Source organism: Symphalangus syndactylus, chromosome 12, assembly GCF_028878055.3.
Source record: "Symphalangus syndactylus isolate Jambi chromosome 12, NHGRI_mSymSyn1-v2.1_pri, whole genome shotgun sequence".
Lineage (NCBI taxonomy): Eukaryota > Metazoa > Chordata > Mammalia > Primates > Hylobatidae > Symphalangus > Symphalangus syndactylus.
The window spans coordinates 82,975,430-82,992,656 of NC_072441.2; the positions used below are offsets into that span (position 1 = coordinate 82,975,430).

At 48.9% G+C, this 17,227-nt stretch overlaps 1 protein-coding gene across 10 annotated transcripts in view; it reads right to left on the bottom strand.

Annotated features, from left to right (window-relative positions):
* Positions 1–5,545: 5,545 nt before the first annotated feature.
* ADAR (adenosine deaminase RNA specific) overlaps positions 5,546–17,227 on the bottom strand; it is a 47,192-nt gene continuing 35,510 nt past the window's right edge. For 5 of the 10 annotated variants that reach the window (XM_063624809.1, XM_063624808.1, XM_063624806.1 and 2 more), the window contains exons 7-15: positions 13,766–13,913; positions 13,252–13,423; positions 12,864–12,957; positions 12,046–12,168; positions 11,621–11,754; positions 9,683–9,865; positions 9,257–9,369; positions 8,704–8,831; positions 5,546–8,530 (exon numbers count right to left, since the gene is read on the bottom strand). In XM_063624809.1, coding sequence (XP_063480879.1) covers positions 8,293–8,530; positions 8,704–8,831; positions 9,257–9,369; positions 9,683–9,865; positions 11,621–11,754; positions 12,046–12,168; positions 12,864–12,957; positions 13,252–13,423; positions 13,766–13,913 — 1,333 coding nt within the window. In that variant the 3' untranslated portion in view covers positions 5,546–8,292. Of the gene's footprint in view, positions 8,531–8,703; positions 8,832–9,256; positions 9,370–9,682; positions 9,866–11,620; positions 11,755–12,045; positions 12,169–12,863; positions 12,958–13,251; positions 13,424–13,687; positions 13,914–17,227 lie in introns of all 10 variants that reach the window. The other 5 variants (XM_063624807.1, XM_063624804.1, XM_063624805.1 and 2 more) reach the window with 1 other exon arrangement.

Genomic DNA, 17,227 nt, shown 5'->3' on the forward strand with positions numbered 1-17,227 from the left:
CCCAGATCCTCTTTCCCCACTGAAGAATTCTGCACCCTCTGGACTTCCCTCTCCTTCCTTCCTTCCTTTCTCAGGCTCAAAGTGTGGTGGGCAAGGCTGAGTATTAGGGCAGCTTCTGAGTTCTGAATCTTTGGGTGACCTGCTTGGAGCCTCAGGTCCAAATACTTGAACTCTGTGAGAAGTCCAAGTTCATGGGCTTTTGGAACTGGAAGAACTTTGTACAGCCATGGATTCCAACACGAGCCATGTTGCAGATGAAGAAACTGACCCACACGGTGAGACAAGCACAGGTGGGTCTGACTCTTCCTCCCTGCCCTGAGATCCATCTGTCAAGTGCCCTGTTTCTTCCCCACTTTGAACTGACTGGTTACTCGAAGGAAGTGAACTAAGGATGTTAGCTTTAAGCCAACCCAGCCTTTGTCCACAGCAGAGCTGAGGTGAACAGCTGGAAGGAACCCTGCTACATCCGTGCTGCTCCAGTCTGTTCTGCTCATGGCTCCATCCTTCTGGCTGTCACTCTTCCTCTTCCCCTTCCTAACCAAACCTGAGCAGCTTTGAAGCAGAACTTGGGAAGGACAGAGCTTCGGCTTCCTGTCCCATGTGTCCCTGGAAGCTGTACCAACTCTGCTCCCAGAGGCCAGCTGGAGGCCACCTGGCTGGGTAGCCCAGGGAACAGACCTCTTAAGGGATCTCCTGCTTGCTTGTGGTCCCAGCCTGGGCTCAATGCTGGGCCAGCAGATGGTGGGTTACAGAGGGATCAGCCTGCCAAGTGCACCTGAGGGACCTGACACAAGCCATTTTGTCCCTAGAGCCCAGCTGGGACTCCTGCTTCTCTAGGCAGGGCAGAGGAGGGAGGAGACGCAGCACAGGCATAGAGCATAGGACAGGGACCCCTGAGTCTGGATTCAAGTCCTGGCCCTGCTAGTAACTCACATGAGCCAGCTTGAGCAAGTCCCTTCATCTTGCTAGAGCTCAGCTTCCTTGCCTATAAAATGTGGGTGGTAATGCCCTCTTCCTGAGGTTGCTGTGAGGATAAGGCAGTGCTTGTGAAAAAGTCTAGCACTGTACCTGGCACAGAGTAGATGCTTCATGAATGTTGAGTCTGAGAGGCAACTGGAGCTGGTGAGAATGGGGTCCCCTGTCATGCCAGCCTCCCTCCCAGGCCCACTCTTCGCCCCTCTTCCCTGAGGAAACCAAGTCTCCCTTATCAGGAAGAGCTGGGGGAGCTGGGAGGAACATTACAGGAACACCAGAGGGAGTCTAGCGGGTGGGCAGGCTTCTCTCTGCAGCCCCCTCAGCAGTTTCATTCCATTCCTGGGCTGAACCCTTGCCCTTGTCCTGCCTCCCTTCTGGGTCAGCACCTCCTGACACAGGTGTGTGCTCAGGGATCCCAGGCTCTAGTCCTGTACTGGCTGTGGAAGCACATCACTGGGACAGGAAGCCAGTGGCTGCAGGAGACAGGCCTCAGCGCATCTCCTTGTCTGTCAGGATGGGCTCACGGACACCTTTTCTTAGTAGCAGGCAGTGTCTCTGCACTATGGAAACTTCCCCTCTTCTAGAGCAGATTGGGAGTTGCCTGTATTATGCCTGAACCTTCCTTGAACTCATGGTCCCGGGGAAGGCGTCTTGGAACCAGAAACAGCAACAGGAAAGGAGCCTCCCTCTGAAGGGCAGGATGCCGACCTGAGGCCCTCCCTCTTGCCTCTCCCAGGGCCTGGGCTACCCTGAGGCCCCAGCAGCTGCTGCTGTGGCTGTACTTGCTTTTAATATTTCCCATATATGACTGTTGTCCAAGTTAAGTCACCAAATGGTGCTAGAGGGGATGGCAGAGAGCAGCTTGTCCAGCTCCTCTCCATGACCCGGTTAACACGAGAGAACAGGCCTGGAGGTTGTCTGCTGTTTGGCCTCTTATAAGAACCAGCTGTGCTGCATCTACAAAATGAAGATGACAGAGCTAGCTGAGGTCTTCAGCAAGGAAGAAAGGGGTCAGTGTACATGAAAGGGTTACCTGGGCAGTGTCATTTCCTCCATCTCTGTATGCAGCCCTTTGGGGACCATCACAGTAAGGAAGAGGTGAGGGCAGAGGTGAAGGCTCCAGTGCCCAGGCAAGGTGTTACCATGTGGTGGGAGAGCGTGAACCCTCAAGTGCACGGGGAAGCTTTGGGGAACCACAGTCTCTTCCACCCTTGGGTCGTGTGTCCTCTTCTCTCGATGTCAGGGAAGCCCCTATGCCTCCTTCCCGTGGTGGGGCTATCTCTGCAGAGAATCGGGTGCCCAGCTTAATGCTGGGCAAGGACTGGAAGAAGTTCCAGATCTGGAGGCGGCAGAGACACTGGATGGAAACCTGGAGCAAGGGTTTGGGAGGGGGAAGTGAGGAACAGGTTGAGATTATCTCCATCAGAGATGGCAAGGCCACAGGTGATCTGAGAACTATTTTTGTCTGAAAAGAAGGCATGCACAGGCTCTCTGCTTTTGACAGGTGGCATTGTGGTGGGAGGAAGGCAGCTTCCTGGCAGGGAGATAGAAATACTAGAACAGCTGGTACCAAGTTATTGAAAATTTAAAAGCAAACAAGACACAGCAGCCCCCAGGTGGTGTGTTCTGCTGAGGAAGGCTACGGCAGAGGAAGGGCAAGATCGTTTCCCCCTAATGGTCTTGAAACCGGAAGAGGAAACAGGGAGGCCTCTTTGGGTGGTTTAGGGGCCCGGAGCTGTTTGTATCTCAGTATTAGCTCCCGTTACTAAGGGTCTGCTCTGCGCCAGGTCCTCAGCATGCGTTGTCTTTTTTCCTCACGACAATCCTATGAGAAGGGGCCTCCACCTACATAACAGAAACGTGGCTCAGAGAGACCAAGTGACAGCTAGTGAGTAGTGCTGGGCCTGAACCCCAAAGTCCACACTCTTGCTATAGCCGCTGAGGCAGGCAGAAGAGCTCCTCGGGAGGAAATTAAGGGGCATTCAGGGCCTTCTCTGAACCACTCCCCAAGCCAGAGTAGACCCGGTTCCAGTTGTCCCCGTTTCCGGGCAGAGTCAGGCAGGTGTCATACCATCCCTCCCTGCCCGACCAGTGCTGGCCAGACTCCCATTCACCGGCCTTGACTAGACAGTGAACAGCCACCTTTTAGTATTCATCCCAACAGGTCCAGGCAGCGGTCAGTGTGATAGCCACGCAGTTCCTAAGGGACTGTAGGTCTAGGAATCATTAGGACACTCACTCGGCCACCCTCGCTGCCCCCATCTTCCCCACACTGCCCTTGGCCTCCCCCATCTGCACTCCTGGAGTATTTGCACTGGTCTAGCCCACTTCAGGTCAGACTCATTAGGAACTCAAGATTCTCGTAAAGAAGTTGTTTCTGAAGTTGTCTTGTCACTCTGTTTGCGGGTTGGGAGAGAGCCCGCGGGGGCCAGCGTTGGCGAATACAGGAAAAAGGGAGAATGCTGGAGAAACTGGACTTGTGAGAGCTTAAAAGACATCACAAGAATCCAAAGAAAAGGTGAGTGGTGACAGTCTGCTGAATCACTGTGATTTGTTGCTTTACAAATCCACTCAGATGGAAAAGAAATGGCCAAATGACTGGGCCTGGAGTAGGCAGAGTCCAGAAAAGGCCCCTGGGAGTCCTTTGTAAAGGGCTGGGTGGAGGTGAGGACCACTCTCCTGGAGGCGGGGATGGCTGGGGATTCCTCTCACAGGCCCTGTGCTCTGGGAAGTCAAGGCTGCAGTTTGCGTAAGGCCAGACTGCAGATCTGGGCCTACATCCTGGAAACAGTATTAAATTGTGAGCCCCCTAAATGAAATGCAGGGTGGACAGCAACAGAAATGAGCTGAAGAAAATCCCTCTTGCGCTCCCTCAGGGCAGCCCTACTTCCCAGCCCACTCAGGGAGCGTTGTGGGAGGACAGTGTTGTTCCCTCTGGACACAAAGTGGCTGGGCACTTGCCTCAGGCTATGAGGAAACTGTCCACTTTTTAAAAGACCTGGCACTACATTTCCGTCCATGTGGAACCGGAGCTGAGAACAGAGAGGACAGAGGCACTCAAGGTTCCTGGTACATCACAGCAGGCAGAGACAACAGCCTTCACTGTCTTTCCATTTAAGACTGTTGGCCAGGTGCAGTGGCTCACGCCTGTAATCCCAGCACTTTGGGAGGCTGAGGCAGGTGGATCACTTGAGGTCAGGAGTTTGAGACCGGCCTGGCCAACATGGTATACAAAACATTAGCTGGCCATGGTGGCGGCGCATGCCTGTAATCCCAGCTACTCGGGAGGCTGAGGCAGAATCGCTTGAACCTGGGAGGCAGAGGTTGCAGTGAGCCAAGATCGTGCCATTGCACTCCACCTTGGGCAACAAAAGCAAAACTTTGTCTCAAACAAAACAAAAAACCAACTGTTCAGCTTACCCAGCAATGTATCTCAGTAGACGATGAATGACACCTGTGGTGTTGTGGTGTTCTGGTCCTCAAGAAATATGCCCACAAACAACATGTCACTGGCCCTTCTAGCTTCAGTTGTTCCTTCAGTGTAATGGATGAGGCAGGTTTAATTGGGACTTAGCCTCACTGTTAGGTACCAGTGAGGTATTATTAAATATTAGGTATATTTAATAATATACCAGATCCTCTGGTATATTATTAAAGGGTCCAGGATGAGTCTTCTAGAAATTCTGATGTAAATTACAATGTGAAAAAAGGTACATTCTCTCTGAAATTCAAGATGGAGAATTTGGATGTCATCTATGATGTAAAAAGAAAATGGTCTGTCTCCTAAAACGATAGCCAAGCCTGTCCTGGTCCTGGCTGCAACTTTACTCCAAATATGCACATTCCTGGAAGTCAAACAGCTGGTAGTAGTGGGGTTTGGAGGAGGTAGGAAACACCCCTGAAGGAGAGCTGGAATTATGTACGTAATAGGTGATCCTCTCTCAAGGGACGTTTTCCTACTCTGGGCCTTGAAATCTTGCGTCTCAAGTCCTGTGGGACAAGATATTTAATAGTGGGCTCTGGCCGGGTGTGGTGGCTCATGCCTGTAATCCCAGCACTTTGGGAAGCCGAGGTGGACCTCATGAGGTCAGGAGATCGAGACCATCCTGGCTAACACGGTGAAACCCCGTCTCTATTAAAAATATAAAAAAGTTAGCCGGGCGTGGTGGCGGGCGCTTGTAGTCCCAGCTACTCGGGAGGCTGAGGCAGGAGAATGGCGTGAACCCAGGAGGTGGAGCTTGCAGTGAGCCGAGATCGCGCCACTGCACTCCAGCCTGGGCGACAGAGTGATACTCCATCTCTAAATCAATCAATAGTGGGCTCTGCTGGGGAAGGGCCCTGCTGGGGAAGTAATCAAAAGGTGCCTGATGAACCCCACCCCACCCCACCCAGACGCAAACTTACCCACAAAGGGAGGTTCTTTGAAACGGCTCCTTTCCAAAGGCTGAGGGACAGCCCTGTCCCCCACAGGTTCATGTCAGATGCCACTGGTGCTGTTAGTCAGAAACCCCAGGGCCACAGGTCCCTTTGTTCCCATTTTCACCTCCCCCAAGAAACCAGGACTTAAAACTTTCTAAGAATTCAGATTCTTGTTTTTTTTTTATTTATGAGGAATGTATATTGTTAAGTCACTGTTATCAAGGGACACATAAAAGCGGAATCATAAAACTGGACTGCAGCCATCATCACAGTACCCAAGTCTATGCTTGGGGTCTTCCTGACTCTGCTCTTGGAGTAACAACTAAGACTCCAAAAAACCAACAAAGTCCCTTCAATGTGAGTAAAGGAAACAGCTTCAAGCACTGACAATTTTTACAAGTGAGTATTCAAGGAATGCACAGTAGCCACAGTTCAGACAAATCAACTACAAAAATCATTAAAAAGAAGAGTAGGGAGGGGCACTGCTTATTAAAAACAAAAGACTGGACAAAGAAAGTGAAGGTAACAGTGAGCAGAAGCTCTCCTCCTCTGTCCTGTGTGACTCAGAGGGGCGTGGGGGCGCGGGGGTGTGCGATCTGACACGGCTCATTTCCAGCAGATGTGTGGAATTCAAGGATGCCTCGCTCTCTTCCTACAACAGAAACGGAATACTACAGGCTTGCTAGATAAGATCTCGGGGGTGAGTGGGGGTTCTGATCTTGTGAGAGCCTGTGTTCCCAGTTATAAGAAGAGGCAGCTGGCCAGAGCTCTGCTGGAGAATCTAATGCCCAAGATGGACCAGAGAGGCCAAACAACCCGAGGACTCAGCAGGTGACAATCCTGTAGCCTGAAGAGGAGAGGGGCTGTGCTGCCTTCTGATGCTGAGAACCACAGACCTCTCTGCCCTGGATGTGGGTGCCAAGACTGATTTACTGTGTACCCAGCAGACCCAGAGCCAGGGAGCAGGCCTCTTCCACCCCAGGAGACAGGCGCCATTTCCCTACCAGTTCCTTGGGATGCTTTGGTGTTCTGCAAAGGAATCCTTAGTCTATTTTTAGAATTTGCATTTTCTTATTTTGGTCAATTTTTGGTCAAAAGTACAGAGAGTATAGAATAAAAGCAAAGATGTGAATGTCTCTACCAGACAGAGGGTGACCTAGTCAGCAGTTTGGAGGGAAATCATCTGAGGGTGCTGGCTCAGCACGTTCCCAGATGAAGGTCTGTCATCTAAAGGTGAGAGGCAGGCTCAGGTCCTGAAGGTCACAGAGCCTCAGTAGTCCTCCTGAGTGTGCCTAGCTGACTGTTATCGAGGGACACGTAAAAGCAGAATCACAAAACTGGACTGCAGCCATCACCACGGCACCAAGTCTATGCTTGGGCTCTTCCCCGCTCTGCTCTTGGAGTCATGACCAACACTCTAAAAGCCAACAAAGTCCCTTCAACGTGAGTAAAGGAAATAGTTTCAAGCATTGACAATTTTTACGAGCGACTATTCAAAGAATGCACAGAAGCCAGAGAGCTAGACTCCACATAGAGGCCACAAAGGCTCTGAACACACGAGTCAATGTTCATGGAGGTGTAGACAAAGGATTCCACCTCACAGAGTTTGAAGACAACCTGCCCTTTCACCCACAACTACTGCTTTCTATGTCAACCCTATAAAGATCAGGTCTCCGCCCTGCCCACGAGCCTACTTCTGAAGCCATCTCGAAAAATGAAAGCACTTGGATAAATGGAAAAGTATGCCTGAATTTTAAATCTGCTCAATTATAGGTCACCTGTAGCAGTTAAGAATCAACATCTATGGCATTCTTTAAAATACTCCTAATTTACATATGACTTAGTCAACTTCCCTTGGTGTCACTGTCATGAGAGATTTTATGCTGGGTGGAACAGTGACGTAAGCCAACAGGATTTTTTGCCCTTATTCTTGCTAAGTCATGATTATCTGAGCAGAGATGATTTTATACCCTCTAGGATTTGTCCTGGATTTTTTCCTACCAGTTGGCTAGGGTGTACGCCCAGCATTGCCGGGGAAAATTCCTAGGAATGCTTTAGGAGAAGAGGCAGCTGGGAGCTTGGCAATATTCCAAGGCATGCCCATGCTCCCTGGGAAGTGCTCTGTGTCATCTGCCAGGTGAGACCTCTGTTATTGCTTGAGCAACTCCCTTAACCCAGTCTGGCTGGTTCTAGACTTCCCTGCTGCCAGGGAAAGGGATACACTTCCAGGGAAGCAGCTTGCCTTGCCTTGCCCGCCCTGCGGCTGGCTGGAGTGCAGGATGGGAGGATGGCTGGGCATTATCTGCAGGCTCCAATCACACTTCCGTGGCACTGGTAACTGCAGTTTTCAACTACTACCCTTACAAATGTTTCACCAAATCCTTTAAGTTCACCTCTTTGCCCTCTGAGGGGGAAAAGGAGAAATTCTGATCACAAGGAAAGAATCTCAGAAGGGAAAGAGGGGAAGTAGAGGGGTCTGCATAATCCACAAATGAAATTATCAGTCCCTGACATGGTCCAGAGTTGACCGAAACCTAATCAAGACCACAAGAGGTCAGTGTAGCAAACACAAAGGGAAAGGAAATGGAAAAAAATCAAAACAAAACTTTTAAGAGGAAATGGACCGCCGGTGCTCAGTGACTATGTATGCTTTGGGTAGAAAGAAAAGAACTTCTTAGGTTTCTGACTCTTCACCTGGGGGAAAAAAGGGGGGCCTGGCCAGACCTTGCCTAGCAATCCCAAAGAAAGCAGGATAAATGGGAACCCAAAGTTTTCGGTATCACCAATTATGGCTTAAAAAGAAAAAAAAATCCCCTGACCATGTGATGAGGAATGCTACGACCTACCTCTCTCTCATCCTAGTATGACACACCCTAATCCATCTGTCACTAGAGCATACTATACTGGGCAGAGATAAAAGTTCTTTTCCTCCTGGGGTTTGCTAATCCAGTTCCCATAGCCCATATCCTTCAGGCCTTTTTTGAAGTAGTTCTTGGCCATCTCGTAGTCACGGGCAGCTTTCTTGGCCTCACCATAGGACAGTCTCAGTAGATCCCTGCGGTAACGGAAGGAGCAGAGCTTCTTAAATAGAAGAAAAATGTTCTTTTTGGAGACCCGGGACAATTCATTCCGTGGCCTAGAGAAACAAAAGCACTCATTATTCACCTGGGACCTGTAAGATGAGGAGCTCACAGTGGAGACACTGTGGGAGGGGAGGCGGCTCTCAAGCCCTGAGACTGCAGAGGTATGATGCACCCTTGCAAGTCAGGGCAGAGGCTTGGTCCTCACTGCGCGCTCCTGTCTCCTTACCCATCCACAGTGCCTCTGGTACCGTCCAGGATCTCCAGGTCATACCCATCAGCCAGACACCAGTTGACGCTTGTCTCTTTGGTCTTCCCGGATTGCCTTTTGGAATCATATACGCTGACTCTGCCAACCTAGGAATCCCAGAAGCAACGGGAGAAAGATGGAAACCTTTCAGGAATAAGATTCTGAAGCAGGGACTCAAGACTCATAGGAGAGAGGAAGTGTGGGGTCATGATCTTTCCTATGTACTTAGGGTTCTGTTTGGCTAAGACTGAGCACACTCTAGACATACTAACTCCACCTCAATTCAGATTAATTCTAGACTAAGAGAAGAAAAGCCCTTGGCATCCAAAAGGAAGAAAGTTTAAGTACTTGGGACACCAACCAATGTTGGTGGTGGGCCACTGTGGGCAATGTTCCCCTGGGGGCAATGTTCCAATGTGGGTTACCACTGTGAGCAATGTTCCCCTTGCCCACAGTGTACATTTTTCCTCTGTTTACATGACTGCTTGAAAAGGAGGAAAATGTCAGGGAAAATAGAAGGGGATTATAGCACCTTGGGGTGGTTGACAATAAAGGGATGTCGTAGTCCATCCTCAAATGCACTCCCATCTCTTGTCACACGACAGCAAATAGCACGGGTCAGATGCCCTTGGCTGAAGAGGTAACCTGAGTACAAAAAAGAGAAATGTATATACCTGTGTTTGCACCAAATGCTGTTAAGAGGCAGAGGCATGTGGGGATTTTGGAGGTACAAGATACGGTTGTCAAGAAAGAGAAACAGTTGCCTTGTTAGGAAGCACCTTCTGACTGGGGCTACCAGGATCTTCCTACCACAGCAGACTGGACACTCAATCAATTACTGAGGAGACTCATGCTCACTTTGATAGGGGAGACAAAACACCTGGCAACAAAACATGCAGTTTGGGATCTGGGCACAAGAAGGACAGACCAGTTCCAGATCCCAAGGCAGGCCCCTTACCCAATGTGACAGATTTCAGATAAATGGGCTGCAGGAAGTGGGTCAACAGTGCCCCTTGCAGGCCCAGCACATTCCAGCGTAGGATTTTGTCACTACAGGACATGGTACGGAGTCTCTCCCCGAGCCGAATGCCATCCCACGTAGGCACAATGTCACTGGATTCCACAGGGATTGTGCCTTCTCCTGTGTGAGAGACTTGGGTCAGACCCACAGGCGCCAATGGACCAAACCACTCCCTGGCGTGGTTTCTATCCTCCTTAAGCTTGGGCCACAGGCTACATTCATTCATTCTTCACATATTTCACAGCCCCTGCTATGCTTGGTGCTGGGAAGGAACGGTGAGCAAAACCAAGTAAGATCTTTGTCCTCCTAAAACATCTATGGTGGTGAGGAGATTGAAAGGGGAGAGAATAGACACTAAACCAGTAGCCAGTACATACGGAAGAATTCCAAATGCTGACAGTGCTCTGAAGGCTCTGAGGGAGCTATGACAGAGGACCACAGGGGACACCTCCTGGGACAGCAGCAGCAGGGGAGCCCAGACATGGAGGAGGACAGCTGGAGTAAGAGTGTTTCAGGCACACAGGACAAAAGCAAAGGCCCCAAGGCAGCCAGCGGATTGGCTGTTCGGGGGCCTGACAGAGAGCCAGTGTGGACAGAGCATATGCGAGGGATGGGGAAAGTGGCATGAGAGGAGGCCGGGTGATCACAGCAGGTGTTGCTTGTATATGCGGTGCAGTGGGAAACCACTATAGGGTTTAAAAAAAGCAAAACAAAACAAAAAAAACGCTTTACTGAGATACAGTTCATATGCCATACAGTTCACCCATTTAAAGCATACAATTCAGTCATTTTTAGTATATTCAGAGTTCTGCAACTGTCACCACAGTCAATTTTAGAACATTTCATCGCTCCAAAAAGAAACCTTCTACCCATTGGTGCAGTCACTCCTCATCTCTCCAACTCTCCCACTCCTGGCCCTGACAACCACTAATCTACTTTCTGTCTCTATGGATTTGTCTATTCTGGACATTTCATATAAATGGAATCATACAACATGTGATCTTTTGTGACTGGCTTTTTTCATTTGGCATCAAGTTTTCAAGTGCATCCATATTGTAAGAATGTATCAGCACTTCACTTCTTTTTATGGCCAAAATAATATTCAATTTATGGATATATTTGATGTTTTATTTATGAATCCATCAGCTGATGGACGTCTGGGTTGTTTCCACTTTTTTGGCTCTTGTGAGTAATGCTGCCATGAACATTCACATATTAGTTTCCATGTGGACACGGATCTCCATCTCTCTGGAGCATATACCTAGGAGTGGAGCACTGGCTCCATGGTAACTGTGTCTATACTTTAGGGTATTTAGCAGGGTTTCAGGACCACCATGATGACTGCTGACGTGGCCTGAACGCAACGGAGTGGATGCGAAGAGACGGTAAGGAGACAGGAGAGGACAGGAGAGAAGGAGCCAGTGGACAAGGCAGAGTCAACTGCCAGCTAGACAGGAGGGGACCCTGGCACTTGGCACCCTCATCTGTCAACTCCGCAGGGCTTGGTTGGGCTGCACTCTTCATTTCCTCCCTCCTTTCTCGAGGTGATCCTATGCATTCTCGTGGCCGTGAAGACCCTATAGGGGGATGACTCCCATATTTCTATTTCCAGCCAAGCTCCCTCCTCTGAGCTCCACATGGGAACCCCCACCTCCTATTTGACTTGGGGATCTCCCAGGTGTCCCAAACTAACACATTCAAAATAGAACCTTGTTCTTACCACACAGCTCCCTGACCCAGGTCTTCCCTTTCCTGTAAACAGCACCTCTGTGCCCAGTGACTAATGGTAAAACCCTAGCAGCCTTGCAGAGACTTGGGGTCCCGGGACCTTGCAGAACCTTTTGCGGAAAGGAGGCGGGGGCATATATCACTCACCATTCTCCACCTTGGTGCGGAGCTTTCCTTGTTTGGGATTCTCGAAGACAGGGTAGTGGCGGGAGTCTGTGCTTTCCATAGCACGGTCGCTGCAGGACTTGTCAAAGAGGGCGCCATCTCCACATGGAGCAGTGCTGAAAAACAGGGGTGGCTGTTAAAATTCACCTGTGGGAAATCTGCAATTTCGTGGGGCTCCAAAACAGTCAGATGTGACAGAAGCAAGGGATGTTTTCTAAGGCCTACCATGGGAGACAAGGTGGATAGCAGTACACGTGGGTCATTCTACACCTGAATATGGACCTCAAACCCACAGTGGAGTGTGGCTTATTGTATGAGGTCCGATTTACAGGCCAGGAGAGCATTCGGATACCCAATTCTAACAGCCTGGCAGGGCCCACCCTGGCAGCAACAGGAACTGTACAGACCTGATATAGAGATGGAACGACACAGTCTTTTTTATTTGGAGCTTTTCTCCTCCCTTAGCAGGTTCAAATATACTATCCTTCGCAGTCTGGGGGTTGTATTTCATTAATTCACTGTAGAGAAACCTACAAAAAGAAAGTCTGGTTAGGAAGGCAGGTTCAATTCTGGGAAAAGCAGTTGCTTCTATAATCTGACCTCCAAATGAGCAAGTAAGGAAAAGCCTCAATGTTGCAGACCTTTCACAGTTTATTAGGTGGAAATTCTCCAGGGGAGACCCCAGCATTTCATAAAGCATACTTAGCCTTTTGGGTCTCCTTCATTTCTGCTGAGGGCTCCTCGCTATGGCGGCTACAGGGATTCTAGGGCAGAGCAAACTGATTCAAGGACTACGGGAAGCTGTTGCTCCTTTCCAAGTCTCTCCCTTCATAAATTAAAGAAAAGGTGAGCTAGAGGAGAAAGCTGGCAGGGCATCAAGGTTGTGTAGGTCCTCAAACGGAAATGGAAAGCTGCCTCATCCCCAAGGCCCTGACGACTAAAAGGTCATTTTGTGTTTTTAGAAAAGAACATGAAGCAGCAGAGTTAGCCGAAAAAAAGGACAGCATTTAAAAACAGGCTGAGTAGTGGGAAGCAGCTCAGGTCACAGAGGGGATGGATTCCATCAGACAGGTTCAAATGGACGGGTGAAAAGCAAAGGCTGCCACTACCACATCATGACCCATCTGTCTGAGGGGGATTCAGAGGCCGTGTCGGAGCCATGTGGGGCAGGGAACTGGAGCTCTCCACAGCCGGGCAGCCAGGCCACAGCTCTGATCTCACTCACCTGATGAAGCCTCTCCGGGAGATTATTTCTGCATGGCAGTCATTGACAGTTTCTCCCTTTAGGCTGAGAGAATCTCCTTTCACACAGCGATTCCCTAGGAAGGTGTTTAAAACAGAAATAGAATAATGGAAGGAAATCGATGGCAAACAGGATGAAGGCTATTTGTTCTGAAAGCTTCAAGGCAGAAACAGCCTCAATTTCTCAGATCCTAGACTCCCATATTCTCTCCTCTAAGAACTAAGAACTCATTCCTCACTCTGAATTTACTGCAGCTAAAATGAAGTCTCTTCTCCCTGTCTTGGACTTGCATGCATGGACTCCAGGGGAGGATGAGAGGGACCCACTTTCAGGCGCCACGGGAGGCGGCATGTCTCAGAGCCTCACTCACCTGTTCCCAAGCTGACGACGACACCCATGTCCTCAGAGTCTTTTTTCATAATGATGGCGGCCAGAATCTTGCGGCCGAGCAAGGAGGGCTGGAAGCTGTTAGTCAGAGTGTTGAAGCACCGGTGGCTCAGCATGGCTATCTGGTCATGGAAGGTGCTGCCAGTGAGAGGGAGCTGTGGGGAAAGGAGGCTGTGTCAGCACCACAAAGCTGAGGCTGTGTCCACCATATTCACCGTGGGCAGGGAGATCAAGCTCTACTTGTCGTGTGAGTCATCTTTTCCTTCTTACATCTAGTGTCCCAGTTATGTGCTCTCTTGAGGCTAAGAGTAAAGCCTAGGAATAACTCGCATGACAGCAAGAGCCACCTCCATTTAGAGAGGAGTTAGGACCCCCCCCCCACCCGCAAACAAAAAGACACCAAAAGTAGACGTCTTAACTGTCTTTGGCTGTGCTTCTGGGGACCTTGAGAGGAGGAGCATAGTTCTTCTGAGACTGGCCCCTGTCACTGGGGTTACCTCTGTGAAACCCATGCGTTCTGCCTTCTCGTTCTCCCCAATCAAGACACGGAGAGCCGCATCTGCTGCTTCCTGCTTGCCTTGCTTCTTGCTGTGTGCGCAGACGGCTGGGAACCAGCGACCCCCAACTTTTGCTTGGTAAACGAACCTTTGGGATGAGAAGCAGAGGATGAAGACAAGTGCCAGACCCTGACAGTTGTTCCAAGGAAGGGTTAGTTTTGCTGAAGATGTGGCCAGTCTTGCAAACATATGGACCCGTCAAACAGAAGCTGTTTCTAAGGCAGCATTTCCTAGTTTTGGTCATTCATAAATCACCACATGATTTGTGCCAGATCCAGGTATTACTTGGACTATTACTTAATATTTTTCTCTAAATTGACTTCTTAGAGCCAGCCACTGTGGCTCACACCTGTAATCCCAGCAACTCGGGGAGCTAAGGTGGGAGATCACTTGAGGCCAGGAGTTCAAGACCAGCCTGGGCAACATAGTAATCCCCCAGGCAACATAGCAAGACCCCTGTCTCTTAAAAAAAAAAAAAAAAAAATTTTAGCTGGGCACGGTGGTGTGTGCCTATAGTCTCAGGTACTTGGGAGGCTGGGGTGAGAGGATCACTTGAGCCCTGGAGGTCAAGGCTGCAGTGAGCTATGACCATATCACTGCACTCCAGCCTGGGCAAGACAGCAAGATCCCCATCTCTAAAATAAATAGACTCTTTAAAAATGTAAATATCCATAATACTAGGTATGAAAAAAGAGATAAAAATGTAAACACACTGAAATAGGAAACTTTCTTTCACTACTGTAAATGGAAAACCAGTATCACTTGCCACATATTGAAGGTGGCTGTAAAACAGAATATGATAAAATCATGTTATAAAGTTCTGACTAGATACTGTTACCTGCAAAGGCTCTGAGCCTGTCCTTACTATAAAGGAAGATTATGAAGTATGAGGAAGGCTTAACGAAATGCTCGCACCAACTTGGACTCTCTTCTTAAGCTGAAATGAGAAGGGACTACCTTTCTCCCCACGAGTCACTGTTACTTCACACACTGTCTGATTTTTAAAGTGCCCAACTCCATTCCCTCATTTACTTCCTATTAGCTCAAGGGACTTGACCTGGAGAGGTCATTAGGTCAACGTCGGCCTTAGGCCAAGGACCCAGGCTTTGCTGGGAGTTATTTTTTGACTCCTGGCAGGCTTGAGCTAACTCTGGGGTAAGGAATGGATCTTGGGCCCATGAGCTGTGCTGACAATAAAGTGCCCAAGTGGAGCAGGGAGGTGGCTTCCACCGCTCCGGCTGGGAATTTCCAAACACAGAGGGAAGAGCATGGTGGAGCAAAACAGCTTGGAAATGTACCAGACAAGGCATCAAGAATCCTAGCTTTCAACCAGATCCTAATCTACTGGCTGAGAACCCAGCTTTGGATACTCTAACTGCATACAACAGAGGCTTCAGTTTCAAGACTTAGCAGCTCGGGCAGTAAAAGGAATCAACGTTTATGTTCAACTACATGGAGTTTCTCACTGTTCCTTGATGATCCGAAGCAAATGAATGCCTTCACTCCTTTCTTTGCCCATGCTGGCAGGCTCGTGCAGGCCAGTGGGCTTAAGTTCAGAATGAGAGGGACAGTGGCATGAAAAGAAGATGGTGAAGGCGGTCAGGAGGGACAGACTGTGTAGTATCTTTACCTCAGGGATCCAGGAGAATTTCATAACTGCCCTATGTGTTTGAAAAGAATATGAACTCTTATGTGCAAAGTTTTATATTGGTATATTTACATATATGATAAAGTTCATTAATTATGCAATTAGAATCCTTTAGAGCTGTGCTATCCAATATGGTAGCCACTAGCCACATGGGGCTACTGAATTTAAGTTAATTACAATGCAATTAATAATTCAGTGCCTCAGCACACTAGCCACAATTCAAGTGCTCAATAACCACATGTGGCTAGTGATTGGCCTTTTTAGTGAAATGAGCTCAAGTGAAGACAATGAGTATGAATAACTCTTTTGAGAAGTTTGGCTGTAAGAGAAACAAAGAAATGAGATGGTACCTGCAGGGAGACATGGGGTAGAGGGAAGGTTTTTAAAAGACGGTCATGGGCATGTTTCAAGGCTGGTGGGAATGATCTAGATGGAGCAGCTGCAGACAAGGAGAGAGGAGATGACCAAAGCAATAAAGTCTTAGAGCAGATGAGAGGGATGGGATCCAGGACACCAGGATAGGAGGAGGGATGCGTCCTTCACTCTTGCTGGTACAGATGGAGGTAGGGGGTAGTTTGGTAATGGGAAGATGAGGTATTTCTTGTATGCTTATTGCTATTTTTTCAATTAAGTGTGAAGTAGCGTAGTTTAAAGTGAGCAACAGGGGTATGGGTGGAAATCTGAAGAAAGAGGCAAAGGTCTGAAATGGTTCTCTCAGCAGAGGAAAGAAAATTAAGAAGAAAAATGCTGGGAAAGGGACAAGAGTGTGGGGAGAGGGAGAGTCACAGTCCTTTATTAAAAACCTTCAATGGCTCTCCACTGCTTCTGTGGTAAAAGCACTAACGTGACTAACAAGGCAGGCCCTGGTGGGCCACCTTGATCAACTCTCTAATCTCCTCCAGCGCCAGCCCTCCCTCGTGCTCTCTGCTCCACCCATAAGTGCCTCCTCTCAGCCTCTTTGCCAGCTCTGCTCTTCTCCCACCACAGGATTTAACAGTGCCCTTTGCCTAGAACCCTCAGTCTTTCTCTCTTCATCATCCTTAAAGTCTCAGCTCAGGTAGTACTTCTTGGGGAAGCCCTTCCCCCTCTCCTTACTAAGTCAAACTGTGCTATAATTGATTCTCACTGCAACTCCAGCCCTTTGGAATACTTATCAAATATGAGATCTTACATTTCTTTAGGTGACTATTGGTTAATGTTTGGTTCCTGTTCTAAAAAAAATAGAAGATACTCCATAAATAAGTGTTGAGTAAATAAAGCAGAAAGATCAGTTAGGAGGCTATTGTGACAGTCTAGATGAGACAGTGGCTTGGATTAGAGTGCTGACGCTGGACGTGGAAAGAAGAGGAAGGGATTTGGGATAGAAATTCTAAGTATAACCAATAGGACTTAAGGATGAGTTGACGAAGGAGGTAAAGGAGATAGAGGAAAAGATGATCCTCAGGTTTCTGACTTGAGCCACTGGATAGACAGTGGTATCACTTACTGAGCTGGGAAAGACTTGGGGGAAATGAAGTGAAGGGGGCAAAACCCAAGAGTTCTGCTTTGGACATGTCATATTAGGGATGTTCATCCAAACAGAGGTGACAAGTAAGCAATCAGATGGAGGAATCTGGAGCTCCGAGTGGTCTCCAGCATTTAGATATTAAAAGTCATAGCTGTCGCGGTGGTTCATGCCTGTAATCCCAGCACTTTGGGAGGCCGAGGCGGGTGGATCATCTGAGGTCAGGAGACCAGCCAACATGGTGAAACCC